General features: G+C 42.2%; 1 protein-coding gene across 1 annotated transcript in view; it reads right to left on the bottom strand.

Moving 5' to 3' along the window:
* Window positions 1-9,633: 9,633 nt before the first annotated feature.
* Window positions 9,634-19,048, bottom strand: part of LOC124616456 (trissin receptor) — a 158,158-nt gene continuing 148,743 nt past the window's right edge. Inside the window, exon 5 of the mRNA XM_047144765.1 lies at window positions 9,634-10,251. Within this exon, the coding sequence (XP_047000721.1) occupies window positions 9,634-10,251 (618 nt within the window). The remainder of the gene's footprint in view (window positions 10,252-19,048) is intronic.

The raw sequence follows: 19,048 nt of genomic DNA, 5'->3' as shown, positions 1-19,048 counted from the left end.
CTCATACTGTTAATAGTTAGCTTATAATCGGTGTGAACAACTTCACTTAACGGTGTTTCTTAAATAAATGCACCATAGTGGCACCCCGTGTAAAAATTATTTGCACAAAATAACGTCCTCCCGTTTCATTACGCAGAGCATAGACAGTAGTATTGCTCGTTCAGAATCCGACAGCAGTGCTACGACTCTGCAAGGGACGTAAAACTACGAGAGTATCTCCAGATAAAAGGTATGAAGAATTCCTACGCTTCTGCTCACTAAATTAGTTCAAAGACGGACTGGTTTAACTATCGCAAAACTTGGGTAGGAAAGCTGAACCATTTATACTGTACGCCCCTTATACTACAATCTACGGACTCACTGGCTAAGCTGAGACATTTCTGGAGGTTAGCTACGGATGGGGGTTTCTTGTATGCTGCAGATAGTAGCAAAATAGGTGATCACTGTGTTATGAGAGACTTTCACCGTAGAATGTTAGATGTTCTATGCAGTTTATATGTAAATGTGCGATGGTCAAACTTGGAAATTTTCCTCGCATATAGTGCTGGAATTACGTTTTAGGAGCGTATGTTCGCGACTCCACACTACGAATTGTTTCATTGTATCGCCCACACTCTGAAACGTTTTTGGTTTATAGTATTCCAGTTAATTTGCATCTCTGGACTGTACTTTTTATGGCGCTCAGTGGAAATACATTAAAAATTATTACGTTGGACTTGGTCAATGTAAAACTGAAGGGATCTGTCTTGTGGCGTGCTGTCTTCTAGAAATGTCGAATTCACAGGAGTTTTATGTCGTGCAATATTAATTTTAAAAGTTATTTAAGGATTTGTGTGTGCAGGTTTATTGTATAAGTAATTGTATATTCAGTTACCTAAGGTAATTGTGTAAGATTTGTAACAAGTTCTGTCTGCTCATAGTGTACTCGACTGTGAAGTGGTTGGATTCCGTTCTGTATTGAACGGAATGACAGTCTTAGCAGTGTGAAATGTCCCACTACTAATTTTTTTTTGGATAAAGTCGCTCTAAACATTTCTGAATTTCAGAAGACTAGCTGCAGAAAATACAGGAGAGATAGTACAGAACAACAAAGACAGAACGTTTCTGATTTTGGGAATTGTATCGTCTATCCATCTATAACTAGCCGCACTATAGTTAAAAGCAATAATTCCCCCCCCCCCCCCCCCCCCCCCACAAAGGCAGAAAAGATGACAAAGGATTGAGAGGAGATGGGAAGACAACTTGGAGCAGGCTTATTCAGTAATCTGCAAAGAAAAAGAAGAGACTCTTTTCAAAATATTCCCTAATTTCCTTTTATTATTTTAGTGAGAAATCTTAGTCATTTTATATCTGCAAGTTAAACATTTTAAACAATATAGTAATGTTCTGATATCGGATTACAAGTAATATTTATTGCAGTTAGAATCAATCATTTAAATTTCTCCCACTCTTCTTCTTCTTTTCACTTTCCCCGCATCCAATTAGGTTTGGCAAGGTGGTTGTCGCAGTTGTCATGGTTAACTGAAGGGATGTCCGGATACCCTTCCTGATGCCAACTCCATATATCACCCCCCCCCCCCCCCCCCTTCCCTGGCAGGAAATATGTGTACCCCGTCTCCGTGTAGTGCTATATATGAAATTGTGCGAACGTTTTCTAAATGTTTGCGAATAGTATGTATCGTACAGAAGTGATGAGAGACTTGGGGACCAGCCAGGTATTCACCAAGCAGGATGTGGGAAACCACCCAAACACCATATCCAGGCTCGTCATTCATCCACCGGGCGGATTCCATCTGGAGGCCTATGCAGCTGCCGAAATCTCGAAAACCAGAAGTTAATGCGCTCTACTATCAGGGTGGGAAAATTTCTGCCACTCGATAAATTAATGTTTGAAAGACGATAGCAAACAATGAACTGACGAGGTAAGACATCAAAAATTATATTTCCAGAACTTCTATTTCTTTTCAGCTCAGTGCTGTGGACAAGAGGGTTCTAATTACACTACACCTTGTTATCATGGAACTTTACCTTAAGTAACGTAGACGGACACATACGGTCTGCAAGTGATATGCTTCGCTCTGAGAGATGTGTCCCGTTTAAAGCCTGACTGACAGCTTACTGATGCCCCCATGTTCTGAGGACGTGGGTCAGTAGAACTACGATATTTAAAGACCTTCATGTTAAAGTCGAATGGGACTGCGGTCAGCTGCAGCCTTCTTGGTGACTTAGGAATACAGAGAAACACCTGGAGGCATTCTCAGCGGCTTTATCAAGAAACTTCAGTATGTAAACTGCTACCGAACTGGTGATGAACAGTGCCAAGAATCGCAATGGGAGGTGAAGCGAGAACGCGTCCTGGTTTCTCGTGACACTAGCTAGGTGCCCCCTAAGGACTTTTCAAGCAAGATCGGAGAGCTTGTCACCCTGTAACCTAGACTGACAGAGGTATTCACCAACTATCGAAAATTCATTGGGTGACATTAAAACTGAGCTCACCAATGGGAAGATGATACGAAGGGAAATTCAGTGCGCCGAAGGAGAGGAGGGGAGAAAGAAGAAAATTCTTTGGTGATACTGAGGGTCCCACTGGAGAGTCCCTCAGGATATTTTCAAGAGAGTTTAAGCTGTTTGCATGATGTTTAACATAGAATGTTCCGTCTTTGCATGTCAGCCTGTTAATGTTCCGTCTTTGCGTGTCAGCCTGTTTTCTAGTCAATTTTCAGACTATGATTCTGATACGTGCGTTCTCCTCAGGATTTACTGTCACATTGTGACATCCTCCATTTTCGTTCTGTATAGGACGGTCATTCTTGTGGTCCGATGTTTCAATCTTTATACAGCATGGCGTGTACCATCATCTGACCTCCGCTTCCCGTTATAACTCAGACATTGCCTCTGCGGTATAATTACTTCGGAACAGAGGCGCGACTTGCGAACTGGGGCCGGAGTGTGGCCATGGCCATTAGAATACAATAAAGCGGCACTGATTGCTAGAGAGCGATTACACAGGGGTTATGCTTTTCTGAGCGTCGTTTCAAAGCTGGATATGTAGAACTAAATTCCAACCGATAGCCATGAGACAACACGCTGATTCACCCGGATGATGATGATGATGGGATTGTGGGGCGCTCAACTGCGCTGTTATCAGCGCCCGTACAAATTCCCAACCTTCGCTCAGTCCAATCTCGCCACTGCCATGAATGATGATGAAATGACAAGGACAACACAAACACCCAGTCATGTCGAGGCAGGTGATAATCCTTGACCCCGGCGGGAATCGAGCCCGGAACCCAGCGCTGGGGAAGCAAGAATGCGACCGCGAACTGCGGACGGTTCACCTGGAGGTCGACGTGTTACGCCGACGTCATGCCAGGCCTCTACACCTGCAAATATTGTAGATTGCACCATGCCCACATGACCACTGTCCGCGCCTCATCAAACTGGCTTTGAGAATTTTGAACAAATGATTTGTACATAATATTCGTACATAAAAACTTCACTCTTTCGCCACCCAGAGTGGAGCATTGTCATTTCCGTTCAAACTGCGTTCTACAATAGGGGCCCGATGAGCGGCTGTTCAGTTTTTAAGTAAGATCATATAGATCATATGTCATTTCAGTTTTTCATTTTACTGCATTTGCATGTAATATCATATTCGTTTCTGCTTCGATTTCACTGCAGAATATAAGGTGGATTTGAACAACACAGACATCTACTAAACATTACCTGAGAACCGGTTTACTCAGGTATTTACGGGAGTCTAGTAGTTGAATTAGATTCAGTAATTAAAGATTTTACTTTCCAACAATACCTGCGGCAGAACACAGCATTTAGAAAAGAAATTCTTTACTGCTAAGTTATGAGAGTATTTCGAGGTTTACACGGACTTGTCCAAAACCGTAGCTAAAGGCAAAATAGTTTGCGTGTATAAGCTCCAAGTTCGGTTACAAAGATCGATTTTGCTTCCAAGTGAGATATTTATTTCTTCTACTGAAGCTGCGGCTATACATATGTTTGCACTGATCCTCGCAAACTATGGATGTTTGTTCGAAGATACCACCAGCTCTTCTTAAGAATACTACTACACTGATATGGAAATTATGAAAGCCACCAAATCTCAGGAAGGTGGTAAAATTTATGTTGATTGGGGGCCAAGCTAACATTAAATATAATTAAATAATCATTGACTTAGGGGAACTACTGTGAAAAAGACACAATTAAAAATTTATAACTACTGTAGCCACACGTGAGGACTGCTTCATACAGGAGAACAAGACGCAATGGGAAGAAGAACGTAAGTATCAAAACACAATAAAGGGCTGTAGTGTGGGCAAATACAGCGGAACATTCCTTGTAGTTCCTGGTTCAACACACACAAAGTGAATAAAGAATTTTAAATTCTAAGATTCGTATGAGAAGTTGATAGGCTTTATTCCCAAGCCGTATACACTTATGCAGTAATATGTCCTCTGAATGTGTTGGAGTAACATACATATCACCCATAGGGCGTGTGCAAACCAACAAACGGATTTCTTAAAACAGTTAATCAAATATCATACAATACCTACAAACATGGCAATTTTCATTCCTCAAAATAATATATTTATTTAAAAATTATAATTAAAATTTTGAGGCAGTGTAATCTAACCCCTTAAGTCACAAAAGTTTCTAAAATATTGAAATAAAATTACTTCACGAAGCAACTTCTTTTATTTCCATAATGTTACTGACATCTGAGCTGATTTTGGGTAACAACAGAAAACTAAAGAAATGATGGAAAGATGGTGATTTTATATGTGCTCTTAATACAAACAAAACGTCTCAATTGCTGCTCCATTGTATTGTCCATTAGGTCTCACGATGTGTGCAAATGAGTGTTATAATAGTATAACTATTAACATAATAGAGTTTACTGAAATGGTAGCATCTGTTGGAAGTTCTCTAAGGGGACATCAGGTGCTTGGACATTTATGTAGTAAATAAAACAATTAGTGAAGAATCACAGCCATAGACATCCATTTATTTATGTACATAATACATTAACAGTTTAATTTCATTACTTTAATATCACACTTGAGCGAGGCGGTGTAAGACAACTAAAAATGAAATAATCGTGTACAGTGAAACTTTACACATATGTACAAGTCCAATTAAAGGTCTCAATTGCAGGCAGATTTATTAGTAACGATAGTATTGTCTTCAAGATATGTATTTTTCCTGACGGCTCAGAAACAAACAAACACACATATGTATCTTTCCTGGCGCTTAGAAACAAACACATTAAACAGTTTACATTTAATTCAATACATCAAAACCATTACAACAGTTTATAGCAAGATGTCTACTGCAATAAGTTTTCTTTGTATTATTCAAGGTCGCAGATTATTCATACGATTCCACTGTGCCATTTCGTAATGGAAAGCTTCTGGAGCAAGAATAAATGGCGTAGCTTCATACAAAAATAATGATTACTTTTTAGAGAAGTTCCAACAACCTATATTCGTTGTTCCCAAATGCCTCGTGGTTTCACGAACTGAGCATATTCGGCGAGAAAAATTAATATGTCATAGAGTGTAACCGGACAGTGTTAAATGGATCCTTCGCGATATTTATTTTTTTTTTTTTGCTATGGAAAGTATTATACAATTGTGAAAAGTGATTTTTGCAGATTAAAGTAATTTTGATTTATGACTGATAAAAAACGTTTCATAACATCAATAGCAAATATTTTCCCTGCGCTGCACAAGTATTTTTTCATATCTGTTCCTGTTGTTACGTGAATAATAAGAATACCTTTGTAGGCTGTGGCATCCAACTCACGCATTTGTCCAACAGTCGGAGAATAATATCATGGACGAATCCGTTATTGTTCGAAGGAACAACATCTCTTATAGACTGGTCGTACTTGCTACTTCCCCTGGTTTCATCCTAAGCCTAGTGGCTAATTTATTACATATGCCTCACTACAGTAACGTTCTGCACAATCTCCGCCATTATTTAAAGCATTTAAAAATGTTCCATTATTACAGAATATACAGATTTTAAGTGCAATTTTATTTTTTATAAGTAGGCTAATTGGAGAATATGACCTACTTCACATCTTTCCCTGGTCGCTGTATCTAAGGATTGATGGAGCATGTATCAGTGAACGCACAATTCTAGATTTTTGCCGTCATGTGCAGAGGCAGTGAGTAGAATGTAGTTCATCACATTAGAATGAGTGCCTAAGATTATTAAGCTACGATGAAGCATTTATGCCACTGAAAAGCTTAGAATGTTGTTTTAAAGACAAGGTTTTCATACTGGGAAGTAGGCTCTTGCAGTTCCATCATCATTGACCTGCCGTTTTGTTTCTGTTAGAGATTTTCTTGTCACACAGCTCATTTGAGTGGCGCAGCAAGCAACTCACAATTACTAGTTCTGATCATAGATACATTATCTATTAGCTGTGGTCATATACATATTACGTTTAGTGAAAATGGATGCTTCGTGAGGCTGCGGTACATACTAGTTGTCCATACTCTGGTGATGAAGCACACTATGGTCGAGCTCTTCGGGAATTTTCCGAAAGTACTGCCTCTATAACTAGCGTAAGATATCGACTATTCAGTCATAATCTGGAGGTATCACGAAATTTGTCAATAGAGAAGCGGTATAATTCTTGCAAACATGATTGTGAGATTGACGTGTGACCTTTTAAGTTTCTATACTTGATTACGACCGCTAGCTAGAGATTTATATACTTTATTTCTAATGGAGGAAAATTCGCATAAAGTACTTGAGATGCTAAACCGCTGGACGAGAAATACAAACTCGTCAACGTCATCTGTGGTTACCTCTAATAAGATGAGGTCTGTAACGTAAGATTAGAGCAACTACTGCACTACCTATAGACGGTATTTATGCTCTCATTAAACGAAAAGTGGAACGCCACTTCACCGGTGGCAACGCTGCGCTCTGAAGGATCTGTTGCCACCTGTATTTCGTCTGGTGAGTCCTTACCGGTGAACTGTGAGTTTTCTAGATTTTGTTTGAAACTGCGCAACCGTCGAGGGGTTGGGCACTGTGTATAAATTATATGCATACCTACTGAAATTTCGATGTGCGCTTAATATCTTGTAAGTGACAAATATTAATGCACTACTTACTAAGAATACTTTCTGAGCTCTGTAAACAGTCTTGTGTACTGAAGCAATGATAAAAGCCGAAGTAATAAATAATTGTGGTATTTAAATGTGAGTAGCTTCTTTCTCGACTCATGGTTTCACCGTCTTCGGTCTTTCACTGCAGAGTGATTAATCGTATCCCTTTTACCAGTAGTATTTGTCATACAAGTAAAGCTTGAGCAACACTTGTAACCATGAATTTTACATGCAGAAAGTTGTTCGCAACATGGGTAGTCAGTATGTATCCCAGTTACCTATAACACCTGGGCAACAACTGTGACCACCAACGTCTGGTACAGATAGTTGTTGTTTAGTGAATTATTTCCTGGGGGCTGAAATCATGAATTGATTGATGTCTACATAGAGCAATAACGGTGTCTATGATAACATCACTGTGGCTGTTATAACTTTAGCTACAAGACAAATAAATTTGGAAATCTACTTAACACTTAGTGCTTATTGTGGCCTTTGTTACGGTGACGGATATTATCCCATAATTATATAGATTTTGTTCATTATAACCTCTAGTTGGCTATTGATTTCCTATAACAGGAAAAATAATGACGCTTTGTTCCTGACGTGGAAACGGTATTGCAGAGTACAGAGAAACAAAAAGGAAGAGAAACGAAGCGTTGAGATGTGGAGCTACAGAAGGATGTTGAAAATTAAGTGGTCTGATAAGATAGAGAATGAGGAGATTCTCAACAGAATAGGTGAATAAAGTAACAATTGGCAAATAATGACAATAAGAAGAGATTGGATGATGCGACTTGGGTTAAGATATCGGATAATGACTTCCAGGGTTTTAGAGGGTAAAAACTGTACGCATGAAAGAGATTGGAATACATTCAACAAATTATTGAGAACGCAGGAAGCAAATACCATTGTGACAAGAGGACATTACAGTCTCGGAAATTCAGTTGTGGATGAGACTTTACGTGTCGTTACTAGTATACTTCAAGAGTGTCCGACCATAAAAGTTGTAAAGCGCACTAACCAGAAGATTGTGATAAAAAGCGTCACATTCCTGAGACAGTGGCCATGTGTGTGTGAGTTGTGCTTCATGAATGTATATGTATTGTTCACATTAGATAAAGGCCTTTAGCCGAAAATTCACTTGGTTAACAGTCTTTTTTTGTTGTGCCTTCTGCCACTTGATATCTTCACTATACGGTGAATGGCAGTCTAGCTTTTTCAAAATATTCTCATCATTGAATCTTGGCTTTACCATTGTGTGCAGTCAGATTGATTGAGGAATAATGAAACTGTGTTATAAATCCACTGCGTCAGTCCTTTCCTTTTGTGCAGTCGCCAACTACTTGTTACAGATTACGTTCAACAACCAAGATGCCAAACGACAATACTAGTACCGTAAAACTGGCGAACGACGTGGTGAAAACCCTTCCGTCAAGTACATCTGGGATGAGAGATAAATTGAATGCCTCAACGGGGACAGAAAATTCCTAGTAACACTGGATTAAATTTACACACCCGGTGATCAAAAAGTCAGTACAAATTTGAAAATTTAATAAACCATGGAATAATGTAGATAGAGAGGTAAAAGTTGACACACACCGTTGGAATGACATGGGGTTTTATTAGAACCACGCCATATTGCTAGACGCGTGAAAGATCTCTTGCGCGAGTCGTTTGGTGCTGATCGTGTGCTCAGCCGCCACTTTCGTCATGCTTGGCCTCCCAGGTTCCCAGACCTGAGTCCGTGGGATTATTGGCTTTGGGGTTACCTGAAGTCGCAAGTGCATCGTGATCGACCGACATCTCTAGGGATGCTGAAAGACAACATCCGACGCCAATGCCACGCCATAACTCCGGAAAGGCTTGAGAGTGCTGTTCACAACATTATTCCTCGACTACAGCTATTGTTGAGGAATGATGGTGGACATATTGAGCATTTCCTGTAAATAACATCATCTTTGCTTTGTCTTACATTGTTGTGCTAATTATTGCTATTCTGATCAGATGAAGCGCCATCTGTCGGACATTTTTTGAACTTTTGTATTTTTTTGGTTCTAATAAAACCCCATGTCATTCCAAGCACGTGTGTCAATTTGTACCTCTCTATCTACATTATTCCGTGATTTATTCAGTTTTCAAATTTATACGGACTTTTTGATCACCCGGTATTTATCCAGGACAGAAAAAAGACGCAGAAGAAAACCTTTTTTCTGGCCATCATCCGCTTAGAAAGTGTTATAGGGGTTGGTTAGTTAGCGACAGTCAATTTCAGCTACTCAGCTATCGCAGCTCTCATATGTCTTAGACACGTAATGCTGCTCTGTCAGTGTGGGTGGTGTGGATACAGCAATACGTTCCACAACAATGTCACATCTGGAGCGTGTGCAAAGTGTCTCGAGCTCGCACAGTGGCCGGAGTGACAGCAGACGGGCGACGCTTTGCCAGCCTCGGTGGCTCACACGTGGTCGAGCCGCGGGCTGGGCGCCGGCTGTCAGCTGTGCCCGCTGGCGGCCCGCGACACGGACCGCGACGAGCTGCGCCTCTGCAGCGGCGAGCAGGAGCGGGGGCGGTGGCGGCGGCAGCGCGCCTGCGACCCGCCACTGCCGCCCCTGCCGCCCACGCCGCCGCCTCCGGCGCTGCTGCGGTCGACGCCCGGCAGGTGCGCGCACAGCAGCTCGCGCGCGCCGCGCCGGAAGTTGCGCGACATGAAGGCGTACAGCAGAGGGTCGAGCGCCGCGTTCAGGTACGTCGCCAGGAAGGTGAGCAGCGAGAAGACGGCGGCGAACGGCGTGTCGAACGGGTAGCTGGGCGACAGCTGCCACATCTTGCGCGCGTGCAGCGGCAGGTTGCAGGCGGCGAACGTCACCACGACGGCTATCAGCATGCGGACGACGCCGCGCCGCGCGCGCAGCACGTTCTGCGCGGAGGCGCGCCGCTGCTCCTGATGACTGTGTGCGTGGCCGTGGCCGTGGGCGCTCTGCAGATCCGGGGACGCGGACGGCGTGTCCGCCGCCGGCGCCACCGCCAGCAGAGTCCTCTTGCCGCGCGTCGACAACCGCACCGACCGCCCCGCGGAGAAACGCACTTTGAAGGAGCCGCTGCCTCCCACCTGCATCACACAGTGGCGTTCAATTAGGGCAAGTTCACACGACTAGACTAGGTGGCGAAAGCAAGTTTCGAACCTACGCTACCGGCCGATTAGCTTGTCTGGCTGCCTTGTAAATAGGGCCGGGTGCACGGCTGTCGGATGGGTACTTATTGTGTCAACATGGCTGGCGTGCAAACGGAGCGGTAGCGTGTGCCGAAACTACTACTGGCCATTAAAATTGCTACACCAAGAAGAAAAGCAGATGATAAACGGGAATTCATTCGACAAATACATTATACTAGAACTGACAGGTGATTACATTTTCACGCAATTTGGATGCATAGATCCTGAGAAATCAGTACCCAGAACAACCACCTCCGGCCGAAATAACGGACTTGATACGCCTGGGCATTGAGTCAAATAGAGCTTGGATGGCGTGTACAGGTACAGCTGCCCATGCAGCTTCAACACGATACCACAGTTCATCAAGGTAGTGACTGGCGTATTGGGACGAGCCAGTTGCTCGGCCACAACTGACCAGACGTTTTCAGTTGGTGAGAGATCTGGAGAATGAGCTGGCCAGGGCAGCAGTCGAACATTTTCTGTATTCAGAAAGGCCCGTAAAGGACCTGCAACATGCGGTCGTGCATTATCCTGATGAAATGCAGGGTTTCGCAGGGCTCGCATGAAGGGTATAGCGACGCATCGTAACACATCTGAAATGTAACGTCCACTGTTCAAAGCACCGTCAATGCGAACAAGAGGTGACCGAGACGTGTAACCAATGGCACCCCATACCATCATGCCGGGTGATGACGAATACACGCTTCCAATGTGCGATCACCGCGATGTCGCCAAACACGGATGCGACCATCATGATGCTGTAAACAGAACCTGGATTCATCCGAAAAAATGACGTTTTGTCATTCGTGCACCCAGGTTCGTCGTTGAGTACACCATCGCAGGCGCTCCTGTCAGTGATGCAGCGTCTAGGGTAACTGCAGCCATGGTCTCCGAGCTGATAGTACATGCTGCTGTAAACGTCGTCTAACTGTTCGTGCAGATGTTTTTGTCTTGCAAACGTCCCCACCTCAGGGATCGATACGTGGCTGGGCGATCCGCAACACTCATGCGGATAAGATGCCTGTCATCTCGACTACTAGTGATACGAGGCCGTTGGCATCCAGCACGGCGTTCCGTATTACCCTCCTGAACCTACCGATTCCATATTCTACTAACAGTCATTGGATCTCGACCAATGCGAGCAGCAATATTGCGATACGGTAAACCGCAATCGCGATAGGCTACAATCCGACCTCTATCAAAGTCGTAAACGTGATGGTACGCATTTCTCCTCCTTACACGACGCATCACAACAATGTTTCACCAGGCAACTTAGGTCAACTGCTGTCTGTGTATGAGAAATCGGTTGGAAACTTTTCTCATGTCAGCACGTTGTAGGTGTCGCCACCGGCGCCAGCCTTGTGTGAATGCTCTGAAAAGCTAACCATTTGCGTATCACAGCATCTTCTTCCTGTCGTTTGTAGCACGTCATCTTCGTTGTGTAGCAATTTTAATGGCCAGTAGTGTAGCTGACGGGCTGTAGCGACAGCAGTACGTAAGGCGTAAGTTTGACTATGAGCTAAGTAAGTCTTGCAATATATTATTTGCGTTTATGTTGTTTTATAGTCGCCTGAAGGAAAGAAGAAATAGAATGTAAGGCTTCACCCAATCAACCTGAGAAGATAACGGTGTTGAGGCATTCTTTAAAGGTTCTGAGAACCTGAAAAACGACGGTAGTAAAGTTTTCAGCTGCTGTAGGATAAGTGCGCACGCTTTTGACGACGAGCAAGTACGAATAGAGGATTCAATCCAAAGCTGCAGCGCATCCTTTACAGAATGTAACTAACCCATGCACATTTTGGCAGTCACAGGGAAAATGGAATTTTAAAATTTTACTGTACTTTCTGTTCATGTTTCAGAGGGCTTCAGTGAACTATATTGTATAATATTATGTGTTTGGAAGACTTTAATAACCAATTACATATGTATTAAAATATGAAACTGCTACATACAGAAGTCTTGGTTTCGGAGTGGCCTGAGACAGCGAGCAATGTGCAAAATGTCCGTGTGCAGTCTTGGTAATAGAACTGTAGCGTATGGAGGTGGCCACCCTATGGTGAAAGTCGTCTATGGGATGTGCTAGTGTAAGCAGACAACACACATAGACAGACATAACACCGGACAAGTGGTTCAAATGGCTCTGAGTACTATGGGATTTAGCCGGCCGTTGTGGCCGTGCGGTTCTAGGTGCTTCAGTCTGGAACCGCGTGACCGCTACGGTCGCAGGTTCGAATCCTGCCTCGGGCATGGATGTGTGTGATGTCTTTAGGTTAGTTAGGTTTAAGTAGTTCTAAGTTCTAGGGGACTGATGACCTCAGAAGTCCCATAGTGCTCAGAGGCATTTGAACCATTTGGACTATGGGACTTAACAGCTGAGGTCATCAGTCACCTAGAACTTAGAACTACTTAAACCTAACTAACATATCCATGCACGAGGCAGGATTCGAACCTGCGACCATAGCGGTCGCGCGGTTCCAGACTGAAGCGACTAAAACCGCTCGGCCTCACCGGCCGGCTAACACCGGTCAACTCATCATGCCATCCCTCCACACAGAAACATGCTGCATTTAGGTCCATGCTACACAAAGTACACTTTCTTGATCTAGAAGTAAACACCCTCAAGAATGAGATGGATACAATAAAGAGCACTGCCATAAGCAATGGCTACAGAGCAAGAACAATTGACAATTTAGACAGACAAATACACAAAAGCAAGACAAATAATGACAACACTATGAAAGAAAAGAAAATTACGCCAGTATCCCATACCTGGGCCCCGTATCACAAAAAATAGCTAACCTACAAAAAAAAGAATATAACCGTTTCATTATCAACTAATAGTAAATTAGGAAACTTACTCATCCATAACATAAAATCAAATACACAAACATACAACAACAGTGGAGTGTACAAAGTATCATGCCCCAGTTGTCCTGCCTACTATGTAGGGAAAACAGGCAGAAACTTAAAAACCCGATTTCAAGAACATTTAAATGCTTTCAGGCTCAACCACTTTGAAAAATCAGTCGTTGCACAACATATGTTAGAAACGAAACATATCATCAACAATCTAGAAAACAATTTGGTAGTATTACATAATGAAGCCAATGGTAAGACCCTATATCTGTTAGAACAACTGGAGATATACCTTCACAAAATAAATAAAAAAAAAACAGAATTGGCTTTAAATGAACAAACAGATTTCGCAAGCCATAGTTATTTCAGCAATTTTAAAGATCTGTTCTAAAGTTATTTCCTGCATATGTCAATTGTTTCCTGCATATGTCAATTGTTTAATAATTATATCTTTAGCACTACGAAAAATTCATCTTTGACCACACAATGTACAAAAACATCTGTGAAGTGTTTACAGACATGGGATTGCGAATGTGCCTCTTGAATGAAATGTTATGCTTGAAAAGGATGGATGAAAAAACTTGTACTGTTGCTAAAACGTTAAAAACTCTTTTCTTGGATTATTTGGTAAGTTTACACTATTCATCTTTCCCACTATTTCACATATATTTTCCGCGTCTAACCTACGAAGTTCGTAACCTAACATCAAACCTTTTCGTAACAGAAATATGCATTTCATCTCATTCAGGAGAACAAATAAATCATGTATTAAGGCGAATTACACCTGAAGATGGACCCACAGAGTCCGAAATGCATCTGAATAAAACACAAAAATTGTGACTGAAGGCGTTTTTCAATTCATACTTCGAGTGTATTGAGTACACTCACGTCTGAAGCTGGAAAATATGGATAACATTAAACAGTTGTATTTACTGCCTTTTCTGCGTTTTTTGATTTCAGAAAATATTTTTAACATTCTCAGCTCGAATTTCACTACTTCATCGTCGTTGAATCAATCTAAGGGTGGACCTATCCGACTGAAAAAAGACGTATGGCGATCTGACTTTGGTTTCAAGGCAGCAGTTAGTTCAATTTGAACTGGGTCTGTTTTGCTTCCTTTCGTTTTAAGTAATGTTGGTTTCTAAAACGTTCCGACGTCTATCACGATAAAAACAGGCAACAACTAGTATCGTTTCACATCACAGAACACAAATGCATTGCCAACTACAACAGAAGACGTCAAATACAGCCAGACGTGAACGCCACCAATGTCAAGTAGCACCTGTTTCGTTGGTCGCATTGGTTTGCCCTCGACGGCACCCGGCTATGGCAGTGGGTACCGCCGGCCTCCCACAGCGGTGGCGTGGCTGCTGGGTGCCGTTTAGCCTGCACCAGCAATTATGGTGTCGTAGGATGTTCTCACACGGTACCTCCCGACAGCCGGACAACTGTGAAACGACGCTAAGAAGCGATCAAAAAGTTTCCGTGTGAGTACTTTGCTGCAGTGTACATGCAACGTAGCGTGACTCCAATGTAGGCATACAGGATGGTCAGAAACAGTCTGAAAACCTTGCAAGCTTGTTTCACGGTACGTTGTGATGAGAAACAATTGTAAAAAAAAAAAGTTTCGTGCCTTGCGCCGTTTCCGAGATAATTGTCATTGAAGTTAAGCAGTCACACCCTTGCGTGCCCATATTGAAGAGGCGTGTTCTTCGTTTGGTTTCATAAAATCTAACGAAAGAGCGATACAAAATTTGGACGTGGGACTCATTGCCTGTCACGCCTCTTCAATCTGCGCACACAACGGCCTGATTGGCTAACTACAGTGTTAATTAACTCGGAAACGACGTCACTGAGACTACCGGACGTCTGGGGCGAGAGAAATTGCGCGATATTTAAGTCGGCACCCTGCTACCATAACATGAGATACACTGTAAACGTGATACACCGTCGAAGTTTCTGTCATAATATTAAAAAATGAAAAGCAAAGATACTTACCTAAATCACTGGCTCTATGACAAACATTTGGTGACCTTACGCGTGTACAGACGTTAAGGTCTTCAAGACTTTAAGGACTTGATGCCAGCTAACTGATGGCATGTGGGTTTCTTCTCAGTCAGTTCTTCAACGGGCGGCAGGGTGTTAGGGCATCATTTTCGAAATCGTTGGAATAACAACGGAAACCAAAGGCTGCAGATATAATGTATTAGGTAGGATTTCATGGTACTATCATGATATACGCCTCTGTTAGAGACGCATTCCCGATTTTGAATTCATCCTTGAATATCAATTATATTTGTAATTGGTGAATACGTACGACGAGGAATGTTTGCCAGCAACACAATGAGGCCTTTGAAGTAGCCATGAATATTAAGAGGTTGGTTTATCCGGATACAAATTTAAACTTGGAGGGAAATGAATATCACTAGGTCCATTTTCGAATCACTAGGTCCATATTCCAGTTGATGCTATGTAATCTTACTGGTCAGGGTACCAATTCCGACACTAATGTGAACTTGCAGATTCTTTGTGTGCTGACTATGAAACACACACAGTTAAAAGATATAAAATACAGACAGCTTTTTATTTCCGTTATTGACTGCTTATTAGAAATTCGTCTGATATAAGGTTTTATAACATATTGTAAAGGATAGTTAAATGTTACCAGTCTGCAAGAGGCAATAAGGCTACGCCTCCACGCATTCAAATTTAGTTATCATTGACTGTTTCTCATAAACATACGAGTATGTGTACATTAAATCTAATTTGAAATAATTTTCTCTTCTTCTACACTTTTTCCGGTTTTCTTACTTCTTGAATTTGTCTTTAAGAATATTCTGCTTGATGAATTGTTTGCTCATTCTTTTCAGGGTGCCATACATCCTGTCTACTTCCTAATGTATTCGTACATGCTAATTTGAAAAGTGTCTGGTTGTCTATACCACACCGGATTTTGAGGTATTTAATTATTTTATATCTTGAATTCAGGTCACAAGATTACATTTCTAATATGAGCAATGTTTGAGCAACCTTTAGCGCTTGTAAAATATTTTATTTGTATACGCTGGGTTCTGCCTACTTTTCTTTCCTAGGCACACAAGGTGCCCATCCACTAAAACGTGCTTCAGCAACCATACCTGAATAGCGTTTTACTTCGATATAGCCTTATTAAACTTTTAAGTGTGCGCTATAGGGGACCGCAAATAATTCAAACTACTTCAGAATCGAGATTCTATATAAAAAACGATGACGGAAAGTACCTGAACGACCTAATTGCGTTTCTCTTGATTTGTATGCAACTCATAACGTAATTAACTTCCAGGTCCTCTGCTATCATTTCGGTACAGTCGTTTGACAACACTAAATGGTTATTTCAAGAGGCCACACTGCTCTGACGGTGATTCGAACCAAGCACCTAATAGAATTGTTAAGTAAGCACAATCAAGTGATAGAAATCGGAAGTTTTCACCAATAGCGAAGTGACTCAAACTAAAATGACGAGACTACTCAATTTGTAACGCAGTACCTGTTGTCATTGACTTCCAGTGACGAAAATACGTTAAATATCGGTTTATTTTGCCTATACCGAGATGTGCACATGTCTGAACTGCAAAGAACATGACGGAAAGTTTTGTGCTGACTAGGAGTCGAACACTCGACTTATCGTCGTTGACTACGTACGAGGAGACGTTGACTATCGAATTCTTTTTCACCAGTAACTAAGAGTGGAATGTGCGAGCCTGAAATTGTGTCTGATTTGTAGTCGAAAACGGTAGCCACCGCTATTGTAGAAAACGCACGGAAAGGTGTTAAAAATCGTAATTGGTGCGCCCATGCTACAAGTTGAAATGGCACGAAGGAAACTTTGTGCTAGGTCAGGATCCCAACTGAGACATTCGCAACTTGTGACGTAGTTTCTACCTGGTATAACTACCGTCACTGCCATGCCAAACTTTCCCCCTCTCTCCTAACGAGGTAGGAAGACATGTTTAAAGAGACTTCAGAACCACGATGCAAAACTTCATTGTACAACTTGCATTACCAGAGGGGAAGATCGTCTTTTTGTGCTTGTCAGAAGTGGTTGCCTGATGTGTGAATCGAACCGAGACCTTACGCAGACATCTACGTAATCATCATCATGGTCAGACGGGGATTTGAACCACTGCGGATTAATTTAAAAGTCAGAAAATAACGGTTGACCCTAAAAAATCACGGAAGCATATGCCGGTGTAAGTTCTCAAAACATAACATTATTATGCAACTAGTGCATCTATTGGCACAAACAAGATGTTTTATGATAATTGCATCCCAGAGGTGCTTCCATCGCAGTTGGTGTCGGTTTCAACAACTTCGCCGCCTTGCAGTCGCAACATACGAAAAGTGAGCTAGGAAACCGTAACTGGTGTTGTTACGATACTAGAACACTCGTCTACACTCTGCTCATATCACAAGGAACACTATTACGGAGCAATCCCTACTATACTTTTTATTCCACGATGAGTCTTAAAATGGTGAAAGTAAGTTTTCCTTAATGGTTTCGATCTGGAAGCTTATAGCTCGGTAAGAAGAGAGGTAAAGAGCAGACATAATTTTGAGGCCTCTTGTGATGTTAGAACCGAGAGCCAATACAGCGTTTCCCACCACGGCTGAGTTACCACTGATGTTGTGAGCCAGTGCGGCTAGAGCCTATCTCACTGTGGTATTGTTGATTAGCAGAGAATTCGTGATATGCTACAATGTTGCCAATTCTCCATTAGACTAGCGACAGGAGGAATACGTTTGCTCAGGCGACGTGCTAAGCTGGCTGGTCGTTGTGGAGCTCACCTTTTGAAGACCCGGCAACACCAGCTGCTACCGCGTTTACTGGCAGCCGAAATTTTGAAGCATCGACCAATGATTTTGATCTAAGGCGTCGTTATGTATAATGACAAGGGTCATCAAATGTAACTCAAACACCATAAGTAAAGAGCAGGAATAATTATTTAAATGAACCTCCTCTTCAGAAGCTGCTTTAATTATTTTTCCACCGATCTGAGAAACTCATTTGCTAGACGCAATTCACTTCTTTTTATTTTTTACCATCACTCGTGGTTATCCTGTAAAGATTATGAGGAAATGTGACTTTCTCTTCTTGTTACGGGGGCTGACTGAAAAGTAATGCCTCCACGTTCGTAGCTCTTTAACAGTTGGCAGCATTGGTATGCTGCAGGTACTGGCTTGTTCCGTAGCCTCTTTTGTGCAGCTCCAGTTGGAGGGAAGCCTTGGCATTGAACGGGTTGTGTTGTTAAAGGGTAAAGTATGAAAACCCGCGCAGATGGTCGGTCATTGCGATTTAAAGCAACGTGCAGTTATTGAATTCTTGACAGCAGAAGGCGTCACCCCAAACGAGATTCATCAGAGAATGAAAGCAGTTTATGGCGATTGTGTTAATGTTTCTCAAGCAAAATGTTGACAGATTGAGTGATATGACGATCGTCCTGAATCAGAGAGAAATTGCAAGCACAATCAGCATTTCAAAAGAACGTGTGGGTCACATTGTTGCTTTGCTTGGCTATCGGAAGATCTGTGCACGATGGGTATCCCCGATGTTGAATCCTGAAATGAAAGCGCACAGACTTGATATTTGCCAGGAACTCCTCTCGTGTTACGAGAATGAAGTTGCGCAGTACTCAAATCAACACAATCACCATAAATTGCTTTCATTCTCTGATGTATCTCCTTTGGGGCGACACCTTCTGCTGTTCAGAATTCAATGACTGCACGTTGCTTAAATCGCATTAACCGACCGTCTGCGTAGGTTCCGTACTTTACACTGTAACAACTCAAACTTTCAGTGCTA

The sequence above is a fragment of the Schistocerca americana genome, chromosome 5, assembly GCF_021461395.2.
Source record: "Schistocerca americana isolate TAMUIC-IGC-003095 chromosome 5, iqSchAmer2.1, whole genome shotgun sequence".
NCBI lineage: Eukaryota > Metazoa > Arthropoda > Insecta > Orthoptera > Acrididae > Schistocerca > Schistocerca americana.
This window is presented reverse-complemented; position numbering and strand designations above follow the sequence as displayed.